Genomic DNA, 13,652 nt, shown 5'->3' with positions numbered 1-13,652 from the left:
AATAGGATTGGAGGGGATCTTGTTGTAGATGATTTGAATTATATAATGGTAAAGTCAAGTAAGTTAAGTCTTGGTCAAATTGTAAAGTTTTGTTATGATTTTAAAACAAAATTGTTACACTCTAACTATTACCTATAACCTTTAACCCAATGACAATCCCTCACTCTAACAAACAGAGAAACTAACTTCAAATTCACTCTTTCAACAACAATAATAACCACAATAATAATAATATTTACTCCTTGATTCGTTATTCTCTTGCCCATTTACTAAATTAAACATTAAAATATAATTTGTACATGAACTTTCATTTAGTATTATGCATATTTTTCATTGGCATTTATTCCTTGTTATTATCTATAATGTAACTTCTGATGTCTTGATTAATTACTTCTATCGTATCAATAGAAAATTATGATATAAAATATTGTAATTATATATATATATATATATATATATATATATATATATATTTATCCATTCTTAACTAGGATCCAAGGTCCACAAAAACATACATCAATAAAACTCTATTAAAATAAAACTATAACCATACACCAAAAGTCATTTGTTTGCACTAGACCTACAACAAAATGTGTTATCATATTAATGTCATAAAACAAGTATTGCAAGGTGAACAAATAAATTTAAAATAAAAGATCATATTATCTATAATTTTGTTGCATAACAATTTCTAGTTTATTTGTTACATTTTTTTGTTCTTTATATACTTTTGTTTTTCCTCTTCTTCACATACACAAGATCTTATTTTTCTGCAAAGTCCTTTTCTCTTACTTTTCTTTTCCTATGTTGTCATGAAATCCTATGATGATATCTCAAAGGTACCCGTGGTTGTGACATTTTTTATCATCATAATTATGTTCTTCAACTTAAAGTTTTTTGTCATTCTGATTGGGCCACTTGCCCTGATACTCGACGTTTTGTCACTTGATTCACTATCTACCTGGGTAACTCTCTTATTTCATGGTATTCCAAGAAACAACAAATTGTTTCTCGTAGTTCTTCTGAGGTAAAATACCTATCTCTCACCAGTATCGTTTGTGAACTCCAATGACTCACCTTCTTGCTTCATGACTTTCGGCTTCCCTATATCTCTCTAACACTTGTTTATTGTGACAACCAATCAACAATACAAATTGCCTTTAATCAAGTTTTTCATGAGCAGACAAAACACATTCAAATTTATTGTCATCTCGTTCATGAAAAGGTTATTGCGGGTTTGATAAAGTTACTTCCTATCTCTACATCCTTGCAGATTGCTAATATATTAGCTAAACCTCTACCTCCACCTTCTTTTCATACTCTGCGTTTCAAGCTGAGACTTTAGAATATTTACGCCCAGCCTGAGTGGGATTGGTAACAGTTTTGCTGCATAATAGTTTCTAGTTTTTCTATTACATTTTATTGTTCTTTATATACTCTTGTTTTTCCTTTTCTTCACATATACAAGATCTTTTTTTTCTGCCTTTACTTTTGGCTCCCCTTTTCTCTTACTTTTCTTTCCCTATGTTGTCATGAAATCCTATGATTATCACATTCTTGTACCACATCATCATCATTCTTATGGAAAACAAACACATTAGGCACACATATTATCATGACGAAATATAAGACATCATTTGAAAGACTTTAAATCATGATAAACAAGTCTCACCAAACGGTGACACATGAACACATCTAGAACGATAATAGGGGAAATGTGATGGCCACAAAGATATATATGGTAGTGAAAGGGGGCACAATAATATGTTAGATTTTGAAATAAAAAATTCTTTTATAATGTGGATGTTTTAGTAACTTGTGAAATTTATGGAGGAAACAAGGAGAGATACAAATATTTGAAATTTATTTTTTAAAATAACAAGTTTGAAAAACAAAGTTACTTAGTAGATACTTATAGTAAAGAAAGACTTTGAAGTTCATTAAGAGAAGAAGAAAATTATGTGTCTTAGTTTTTTAATTAATAAAACAATGATCAATTTTGTGACTGAAAAATCGATCACTAATCATTTAAGAAAAATAAATAAATAATTAATTTAGTTACTACTTGACATTTTCAATCATTAATACTAGTCACTATTTGACATTTTCTAGTAGTGTATACCATTTCAATAAATCTCATGACTAACACATATGACTAAGTAGGTTTTGTATGTTATCAATTCATCATTTTCATCACATGTCTAGTCAAATATCATCTTTCTTACAATCTACGCATTTAAAACCAACAATTATTTATAAGGATTATTAGTTGTTTATACCTAGATTGATGCTTAATTATGTCCATTAATCACTTAACAATCCTTTCTAGTAGCTCCACAATCAATTTAGTTCTTAGACGATAATCTTACACAACATGCTCTCTTAACCAAGATATGTCAGACACCAACAATATTCAATATACTTACGAAATTGAATTTTTTTTCTAAGTTTAAAAACTTTATAAACTTCACTAGTTTCATAAGTCCTTGATTAGTTAGAAAAACCATGGTAAAAAAAGTTCTTGTTAGAGAAATTACAAAGAGAGAAATGAATTAAAAAAATAATCAACTTCTATTTATATATTTCATTTCCTATTTATTTTAAAATATATTATTAAAATATGACTGTGTTTTACAATGAAACTTTTATTTACTTATTCCTTCTTTATTATTGTCTTCAACACATATATTAAAACATTAGAAATTTCAACTAAAGAGAAGTTGTAATTTAAAAATTGCACATAAATAAATAGGTCTATATTAGGTTTAATAATGAATTTGTATTATAAAATTTGTTTTTCAAATAATACATGAAATACAAATCCAAATATAAAATGGTGAGCATGATTCTAACTATAACTATGCAAACAAATGGAAAGACACCAAAAACAACTTTATTATGAAATACCCTTGTGTCAATTATTAGTTAATCAATCAATAGACATATTGTTTGTGTTGACACCATTATATGAATATCAATTTGTAAACTACTTACAAAATGTTGTCGCTATATTCTAAGCTATAACTTTCGTTTATATGAGTGTTTTTTATTATTACTAAATTAATGATAAATTTAGATATATGTGCATTAGAATATTATTTTCAAGATCACTTGAATATCTAATAATCTTAATATAAATAAAAACTATATAAAAAATGAATATGAACTAGAGTACATGAGAACTCTAATAATCAATGTTTTGGTATATAACACTTCCTTTACAACTCATTAAGATAGAATTATTTAAGACTAAACTTGTTTTTTCTAGCAACATGACCATCTCCTAATATAGTTTCTTTCATGTTAGATTTTCTTGAAATTATATTCATATAGCTCTTTCATGTTATAATCAAATATGTTACTATTTAAATAACCAATACAAAAGATACATTATTGTTTCAATAAAGGTATTCATTAGGGTTTTAGGAAACCTAATCCAAACACTCACTAGTGCAACGAATGAAAACGGCAACGATTATTTTTGACAATACGCTTCGGTTTTCGAATCGAGGCCTATACAGACGAGGTAAAAGGTGAGAGACTTTTGACCTTGGTTCCAACTGAGGTAATATCCTAAATGATACTACTTCAGTTCTTCTGCACCCAAAGTAGTAAGGAAGAAAAAGAAAAAAAAGGGGGGAGGGGTTATTACCCCGGTTCAACCTAGGTAATAATGTGGGCCTATGACAGCGGTTCAAGCTAGAACCGATGCCAAAGCCCCTTTTTTTTTATAAAATCACATGCACCCTATGGCACTGGTTGTGGTTGAACCGAGAGCATAGATAGACTTTCTACCTTAGTTTTGGCCACAACCGAGGCCTATTCTCCTGGAATTTTTTCAATAGCAGGTATGTTTTTGTTATATCTACTATCAAAAAAATAGACCTGCATATAAAACACAATATATACAACATAGAATCAATACATAATCAATATTTACAACACGTAATGTTTAAAACATAATGTATAAAGTCTAATTACAATAATACAATCATACAATTATACATATTCAACATACAATCATACAATTAATAAGCATTCAAAATGATCAATTCAAACATTCAATAGTACATAATTACATATATTCAACATACAAAAAATTAAAAATTAACAAAAAGAAAATTAATAAACACAATAATAGGAACCTGAGAGCGTGAAAAAAGAGACAAGAATAGAGAAGATATGACTACCCGCGTTTTGGAACGTAATAAATTTCACAGCAAAATCACAATACCTACACACAAATACAATAAAACGTAAGTCTCATAATCTAAAATAATAAAAAGTGCAACAAAATAATAAAAAAACATAATAGAACAATCCGTAAACAGGAAAAAAATGAAGAAACCACAACGACGGTGACGACACAATAATACTTCAATACCGATTTTGATCGGTGTGAATGTTTCCAAAATGATCATGAAGGGCACGCCAGCAATCAAAATCAAAGATGATCGGTGGAAATGCAAGGAAAATGGCGAGGAAGACGCGACGGAGGAGAGTTTGCAAAGAGTTTGAACAATTTCGCGAAGAAGATGAAATTGTTCACTCTCTATTATAATTTTTTAACCTACTTAAATGTTACTACCTCGGTTCATTGAATAACCGAGGCAACAGGGGGGCTATGGCCTCGATTGTGCACCTAACCAAGGCCTAAAGCCATTAAAAAAATTCGAATTTAATTCAAAATGACAGTTTTGCAATTTTTGCTCACCTTTTTTGCCTCAGTTCTCCGCCAAACCGAGACCAAAACCCTAAAAATATGTATTAAATATTTCAATTAAGTCAAAGGGGAGTCAGACAGGCTCTATGGCTTTAGTTCTACAAGGAACCGAGGCCATAGACCCTTTCCCTAAAAAGTTGGCAGTTGAACAGCCTGAAGACAGACACAATGTTAGTGAGTGCAGGGGGTTTATGGCCTCAATTTTGCAAACAACCGAGGTCATATCCTCTACACAAAGATCATGTCAGGTTCCAGAGAAGGAATGTCAGTGGACGTAGGGGGTATATGACCCGGTTTTGCAGGGAACCGAGGCCATAGACCTTTTTCCCAAAAAGTTGATAGTTGAAGAAGGTAGGGAGAATGTCAGTGGGAGTAGGGGGTCTTTGGCCTCGGTTGAGTTGGAAACCGAGGACAAAAACCCCCTGTAAGGACCGTGATTTTTGGGAGTAGTGGGGGACACGGTGGTCACCCACCTTTTGTCATCATAGGGGAATAATTATTGGGGGAAGGGAGAAAGAAAAGGGGAAGGGGGTAGCATTTGGTCACGGGGGATGGAGAGTTCAACGGGGAGCAACCCATTCTTCCTCACTCTAAAAACTTCATCTCCAAATTCTCTCGCTTCTCTCTAGAATTCCAGCACCTTGAACCATAGGAATTCAACTCTGATGCTACCATGGCCTCCGCGGAGTAGAGGGCTTCATTTCAACCGAACGTTTTCGTCATTCTGATCGGGGTAGAGTTCTTGGCTGTAAGATGGTTGTGCTTGGAGAAAAACTAGGTAAGGGGAGCTAGACCTTCTTCTATAAATTGTGGATATAATATGTTTGAAATCGTACCATTGTTTGATGAATAATTTTGTGTTGAGAGTATCCTTCTTTGCTAGAAATTCGTATGAGTAATTGTATAACTTTACTCTTGTAAATCTGGGAATTTTGGAAATGAGAATTTGGGGTTTCTGGGTTTCTGGAAAACGCGATTCTGCATAATTCTGCAGAAACGCGCGAGCGTCCAATTTTGGACAAAAATTGGACGTTCGTCCAAGTTGCTCGACCAAGGTCGGCATGAATGGGTCGAGCGTTCGTCCTAAGTGTTATTTTGAGCGTTCGTCCTTAGTTGTATTAGTGAGCGTTCGTCCTTGGTTGTATTAGTGATCGTTCGTCCAAACAGTACTTTGAGCGTTCGTCCTAAGTGTTATAGAGAACGTTCGTCCAAACAGTATTTTGAGCGTCCGTCCTAAGTATTATTGTGAGCGTTCGTCCTACAAGTGATTCGAGCGTTCGCCCTTAATTGTCAGAGTGAGCGTTCGTCCGTAAGTGATATTGAGCGTTCGTCCAAACAATATAGTGAGCGTTCGACCAAACAGTATAGTGAGCGTTCGTCAAACAAAGTAGTGAGCGTTCGTTCAAACAGTATAGTGAGCGTTCGTTCGAACAGTATTCGAGCGTTCGTCCGTAAATGATATAGTGAACGTTCGTCCAAACAGTATAGTGAACGTCCGTCCAAACAGTGGTATAGTGAGCGTTCGTCCAAACAGAATTTTGAGCGTTCGTCCGTAAGTGATACCGTGAGCGTTCGTCCACACAGTGATATAGTTAGAGTTTGTCCAAACAGTGATATAGTGAGCGTTCGTCCCTAAGTGATATAGTGAGCGTTCGTCCAGAAGTGTTATATTGAGCGTTCGTCTATAAGTGTTATAGTGAGCGTTGTCCGTAAGTGAGATAGTGAGCATTCGTCCATAAGTGAAGTAGTGAGCGTTCGTCCATAAGTGTTACATTGAGCGTTGTCAATAAGTGTTATAGTGAACGTTCGTCCAAACAGTGATCGATTCAATATTTTATTCGGTATTAGCGTTCGGCCTAATAGTGTATTCGGTGAAATGGCGTTCAGCCTGTTGATAAATAGCGTTCGTCCTAAGTATCAATTTTAGCGTTCGGCCTGGTAGTGTAGGATTTGATTACGTTCGTCCAAACAGTGTACGTTCGTCCACGGGTTTTCAGTAAATAGTGCTAGTACAAATGTATTTTTACAATTAGTGTTGGATTCTAAGTTGAATGAAATTATGCGTATAATTGTTTGGAATATAGTATGTAATGTGGTGTTTGATGGTTTAGCGTTCGGTATTAGTACTCGATTTTAGCGTTCGACTGATTAGAGTTTGATCATGTGAGACGTTCGGTAGTAGCGTTCGGCCGAATTATGGGTACTCAGTTTAGCGTTCGACCTATTGAATCTCATAGTGTCCGTCCAATTAGGATAGTAGTGTTCGGCAGTTACGTTTGGTGAATGGTGATCGACCAAATAGTGGTCTACAAATGGTAATGGGTTCTAAGTTCACTTTGCGGTTGTTTGGGTTAAATTAATTGTGTACAATGTTTGATATATATATATATATATATATATATATATATATATATATATATATATATATATATATATATATATATACTCTGATGTGATTTATGTGAATGCATGAGATATAATAAAATTACTGTGATGACTGTATTTTATAATGTTAATGTGAGTTGAGGAATATGAGTATGGTATGAATCTCATGGAGAGATTATGTAATATTATGTCATTATTGTGTATGTTGATGTTGAGGGTCCCGTAGTTGGAGGTTATCCTGATACTCTAATAACCATCCAATCTCATGTAGAGAAGGATGAATTATGTGGTGAGAGGAGCAGGAGGTCCTGGTCTACGTTCCGGTTTGAACATAGTGAGGGGACTAACCTTGTGAATGGTATGAAGTATTTTGGAAGGGTATTTGTAAGAAAAAGTAGAAGTCATCACAAGTGCATAACCTCCCGTGACCGCTCATCAACGTATCATCCGGATGAGTGTCTAGTAGGAATTGTGGTATGTTAGTATATGAGAATGTCTGACCTAAATATTATATGATGTTTTTATTGAAGTAATTACGCATGTTTTATAATTGTTGTGTTGCATGTTAGCTCACCCTTACTTGTTTGTTTGTGCCGGGAAAATTGTATTTTTGCGATGATCGTATAACGTATTTGTTATACGGGAGCAGAGGAAGAATTGTCGCATGATCTGGTGTATATGAAGGAAGATTTGGAAGAACAGAGTAGAGGGATTCAATGATATCTCTGCAGTCAACTATGAGCTTAAAACTTATGTATATATTTAAGTTTGAGGTTACATGGTGTTATTGCAATTGTATTATTACAATATTTTTAATTTTTGAACTTTTAAAGGGAGAATTTTTGGGATGTTACACCCCCTATGGTTTCGGTTATGTTAGAATCGAGGCATATACGTTTGTGAAAATTTCAAAGATGCTATATGCTTTGGTTTTTAGTAAACCAAAAGGGCACGTTAGTATTTTTTTTTACTAGTGAGTCAAGAGTACAATTGCAATTTATGTTACATCTTTTTATCTTCTTTATGCTTAAAACTTGGTGTTCATAGGATGATTTTTCTAGTTTGTTGGATCTTATTCTCCTTATATTATTGATTAAATAATCAAACAAATTGAGATTTTCATATTGGAGATAAGATATTATATATAAATATACTATATAGTAATCAATCTATTTAAAATTGATAAATGATTAAGAAGATATAAATTACTTCGAACTAAAATGTAAAGAAGTTAAAATTATAAACGAGTGATGAATTAATTATTATAAGGATAAACAATCCCCAACTTCAAACAAGTCAAGACATTAAAAACTAAATTCAGATAATTGCTGCAAAATTGGAAGGATACAATTACGAAGAGCTTTCATCAATGGTGCACTTTGCTTTATTACAGAAGCAATTTGTTACGTTTTTGTTTAGAAAATAAAAGAATGTGGTGGACTAGTTACTCACAATCATGTGAACATGGTTTGCTTTAGATTTGCCTAAATAGCATTGGAACAAATCCAACTGGGCAATCTTTATTGATTTAAATAGAGTTTGTTAAATACCAATCAACTTGATAAGATCATTGGAGGGAGTGGATGGAAAGAAAACAAAATGATATTTAAAGCCTTATTAATAACTCCACCTATATAGACTCTAGCAATTTATAAATGATAATTTGCTTGAATTATCAAATTAAGGGTGTGTTTGCGAAAATCAGCAGACGTTTACTTCAAAATTTCAAATTCGGAATCTAGAATTTGAAAGATTTTTAATTGACTAATTAGATTAAAGTATTTATTAAAACTAGTTATTAAAATAATTCATAAATATAAAATAAGATAAAATAATATATTTAATTACTTAACTATGAATTATATCTAAGTAAAAATGTTTTAAATAACTATCACTTTTCATATTTTAACATTATTCTAAATGATTTATCATTTAAAGTTGGACAATAAATTTAAATTTAAATTTATTCCCATTGTAAAATGTCTATAGATTTATATTTGACATTCGATGTATTGATATTTTAATATTTTTTGTTTGTTATTTAAAAATATGGGTAAAAAATATATTTATATTTGAAAATATGAATGACAAAAGAAAGAATTCTATATATGATACCGTTATCTCACAATGCCGATAAAATACGAAAAAAAATATTTGTGCTAAGATCTTATTAGCTTAAACGCTATATATGATACCGTTTGAAAAATATATTTATTACAAATTAATGAATATTTTCCATAACACATTTTTTTTATAATAACGTTTAAGTTCATTAATATAAACTTAAGTTATCTAGGTTGTCACACTAAATTCTTAATATGAATTTATTATATACAAAATAATAAATGAATAGATATAATAATTTTATTTCTAATAGTATTATGGTTATGCTTTTTTTTTTTCTATTTCTAACTCTCTAATCAATTTTGTACTTCCTTTTGGTTCTTTTTTAAATCACCTATAAATTTTTTTATTTTATCTTATTGAGTATAAATGAAAAAAAAATTAAATATAGTTTTGGTTTCAAAATTTTAACATAAAACTAAAATTTGTCTATCTCAAATTTTGATATTTTTTAGTATTCAAATTTTAAAAGTAAACAGATACAAATCTTAATCTCAACAATGTTGAATTCTTTTTATATATTCAATCCCTTTTTATATTAATATTTGAGTTTAAATATGTCGAATTATATAAAGAGATTAAATTTGAATGTATCAAATTATATAAACAGTTTAAATGTTAATATAGAATACAAGTTAACAAACTCCAAACAATGTAAACAATTAATGTAACTGGATTAAAAAATTATATCTATTTACTTTAATATAAATGTGTTTAATAAATTTATTTAAATTATAGATGAAATTAGTAAATAAATTTTGATAATATTATTTATTTATTTTATTAAAAGGTAACTTTTTTAACGTCTGGGGTTTTTAATTATTGTTTTATTATTACTTTTTTATTATTGATTTAATTTTAAACTTATTTATTTATTGTTTTAATTATACAATTATTTATTTTTATTTTAATAAAATATTGATTTATTTTATTAATAAATAAAAATTATATAAAAGTATAATGAAGAATAAAATTTTACATAGGTATTACTTGAAATTTAATTTATATATAGAAAATTATATTTACATTTTTTAATTGATGAATCGAATTGTTCAAATACTCTAAAAGTACCACTAATACTAATTAGTTCAAAGTAAAGTGATTATCATTAATCGAATTACCATTAGATTGTGGTTAATTCAAAACCTATTTCAAAAACTATAAATATGAAGTTAAAATAATAGATAATTACATTTAATACACATTGATTATCTAATAAACGAAATTTTAATGATTTTAAGATCATAATATCTTAATTAAGTAATCTCCATAAAAAATCAAGACAAATGCCATAAATTCTTAATATCGATCCCGAAATAATAATAATTAAAATATGTAATTACATAATATTAACATTTCATTATAGAACTAATGGTATCTTTTTTTTTTCGTTTTACAATTTACACTTAGTTTCATTAAATATTTGTCTACCTCTTTAATTTAAATCTTTCAATTTTTCAGCTAATTTTATTAGATATCCTCAAAGTACTTTATTGAAGTAAACTAAAAGTTACTAAAACAACTATGAAGCCGAACACAAATAAACTAATTTTATCAAAATTTCATCTATCGATTTTATCTACAATCTAGATGAAATGTTTTACAAATAATTAATATTTATATTTTTTTCTCACCAAATAAAATAAAATTTATGTTCAATTTTCACTTCTATGATAATTCTTATCTTTAGTTTTAACTTAGAACGAGACACGCGTAAAAGAAAGAAATGAAGAAAAATAAATGAAAATAAAATTAATTCATTAACCATCATGAAATATATATTATTACTATTCCTCTAAACATTTTTAGGTTAAAGATTCTCAATGTCTTGAAGTAAAAACCTCCATTCATTGCCTTAAATTTCTTAAGAAAAATAGAATTATGTTGAAAAATCATAGAAGAATATATTGAGACATTGAAAAGGAAATTTGTTTTAGTATTATTATCTCACATTACTCCAATAACCTTTCATACATTGAGCCTTTCTTCAACCTTTCTCTCTCATCTCAAATTAATCATCCAATCCACAAATAAGTAAACTTATAATTAAAAATAATTGTTATCAGCTATTCAACTCAATAAAAACAAAAACAATTGAACCTTCCCTTCAGTACATTATCCGGTTCATGCAACTTGACATACACATACGTATACAACCACGTTTTTATTAAAATAATATAACTTTAATAAATAAACATTTCATAAAAAAAATTAAAATTATGCATGATTTGAATTAGGAATCATCCCGCCACCTATATTTTTATACAGAGGAACACATTTTTTTAACTTCACTATTAAATTTAATAATTTTACCTTTAAATAAATAAAATATTTTTTATTTAATAAAATGCACAATTCTCATTTTTCTACTTAAAAATAAGTGTTACATTATATGTTAAATAGTGAAAATTTTATAGTTGAATAAAGAGTAAAATTATTATTTAAATAAAAATATTGTATAAAAAAATGTTTTCTTTGTATAAATGTTTTTATATGCATATAAATAATAATGCAATAACTGCAGAAGCAACTGAAACCTCTTTTGTGCCTTGGTCCCTCCAACTTCACTTAACTTCCCTCTATTCCCTTTAAAACAACAACCTTTCTCTTTCTCTCTCTCTTAAAAAAAAGAAAAGGAAAAACCAAACCAAACCATTCCATTCTTTGGTCACAAACCTTCTTCAATCCAAAAAAATGCCGAATTCCTCTCTCTCTCCGACCACCGCTGCGGTCCCAGACGTGGTGGCCCGCCACCACATCCACGCGGTGGCCCCGCACCAGTGCTGCTCCGCCGTGGTGCAGGAGATCGCGGCGCCGGTCTCCACCGTGTGGTCCGTGGTGCGGCGCTTCGACAACCCACAGGCCTACAAGCACTTCGTGAAGAGCTGCCACGTCATCCTGGGAGACGGCGACGTCGGCACGCTCCGCGAGGTGCGCGTGATCTCCGGCCTCCCGGCCGCCGTCAGCACCGAGCGCCTCGACGTCCTCGACGACGAGCGCCACGTCATTGGCTTCAGCATGGTCGGCGGCGATCACCGCCTCTCCAACTACCGCTCCGTCACAACCCTCCACCCGCGCTCCGCCGCGGGCACCGTCGTCGTCGAGTCCTACGTCGTGGATGTCCCACCCGGCAACACCACCGACGACACGCGCGTGTTCGTCGATACCATCCTCCGCTGCAACCTCCAATCCCTCGCCAAATTCGCCGAAAATCTCGCACGAACGACCAAACTGCATCATCAACAACGGTGACTTCAATCTTCAAACCTCAAACTCGAAACACTGTTCGTATTTCTTTTTTTCCATTCACTCTTTTTCGGCTTTTCTCCTTTTTCCTTTTGTAATTTAGCCATTAAGTAGCTGCTGTATACTTTTTGATTAATATCACAATGTTGTGTGAGCTTGTCACCTGAGAAAAACCCCGAGTTTCTCTTAATTTTACCCTTGTATGATCATTTTACTGTTTCTCTTTGCCGAGAGAAAGTGAACAATGAAACAAGGATTTATGTAATGTTAGGGTAATCTTCGTTCCCTTTGTACTAATTTCCTTGTCCTCAATACAATTGTAGAAATGTTTATCCATAGTTTATAATCCATAATCAGTATGAGCAACATCAAAGTTTACTCATTTTGTATTTTGTTTGTAATCCCCTCACCCAATTTCCAATTTCTCCTATCAGTTACATTGATAGAAGCTTAAGGTTGTTATAATGCATATAAATGTGATGGGAGGGGATAAGAATTACACCGACTATGTAGTTGTTGATGTTTGAGAATTGATGATATTGGAAAGTAGTGGTTGTGTAACTTAGGAGGAGGTGGTGTTGGTGATGTGAATTGCAAGTTTCCACATGAAATGCAGAGCTTTTGATATGACCTTCCCAGAAGTTAAGGCGAATGTGACGATGGCTAGTTGTGGGGAGATGCAAGTTGCAGCATGGGTTCCGTTTGTGCTTTCACTTTCTGACTTGTTTGGGTGAAATTGTGCACGGATCCATTTGTCACGTGTACATGATTTTTTCCATTAATGACAATTTAATTACCAAGCGGAAAAAGGTATCAACATAAATGCTTCTTCCCACAAGTTAGTGGTAAATTTTGAACTGCATAAATTGGGAAGAAAGAAAGAAAGAAAGAAAGAAAGAAAGAAAGAAAGGTGGATGAAATAATCACGCCATGTTGTAGTTTATGGTGCCATAAATTGACCCAGTGATTTGTTTTGTACCTTTGTAAGTAGTTACCTGAATTCTGCTATCCCTATCCCTTGAAATAGAGGTGGATGAAAGACATTTATAAATTAAAAAAGGTAATTAGATTTAGAGGAATAAAGAAAGGGAGAAAAATGAATGAAGAGTGGAGAGGTATCTAGCTGGATTGGGCTGTATCGTGACTTTTTTGGGGGGGTTTGAAAGATGAATAT

General features: G+C 31.6%; 1 protein-coding gene across 1 annotated transcript; it reads left to right on the top strand.

Moving 5' to 3' along the window:
* Positions 1–11,759: 11,759 nt before the first annotated feature.
* Positions 11,760–12,772, top strand: LOC108327862 (abscisic acid receptor PYL4). Its single transcript, XM_017561585.2, has one exon. It carries the CDS (start codon positions 11,927–11,929, stop codon positions 12,482–12,484), a length of 558 nt encoding a protein of 185 aa, XP_017417074.1. The 5' UTR covers positions 11,760–11,926; the 3' UTR covers positions 12,485–12,772.
* The last annotated feature ends 880 nt before the right edge of the window (positions 12,773–13,652 follow it).

This window comes from Vigna angularis, chromosome 2, assembly GCF_016808095.1.
Source record: "Vigna angularis cultivar LongXiaoDou No.4 chromosome 2, ASM1680809v1, whole genome shotgun sequence".
NCBI lineage: Eukaryota > Viridiplantae > Streptophyta > Magnoliopsida > Fabales > Fabaceae > Vigna > Vigna angularis.
The sequence above is the reverse complement of the archived record's forward strand: the minus strand, read 5'-3'. Positions and strand labels throughout refer to the sequence as shown.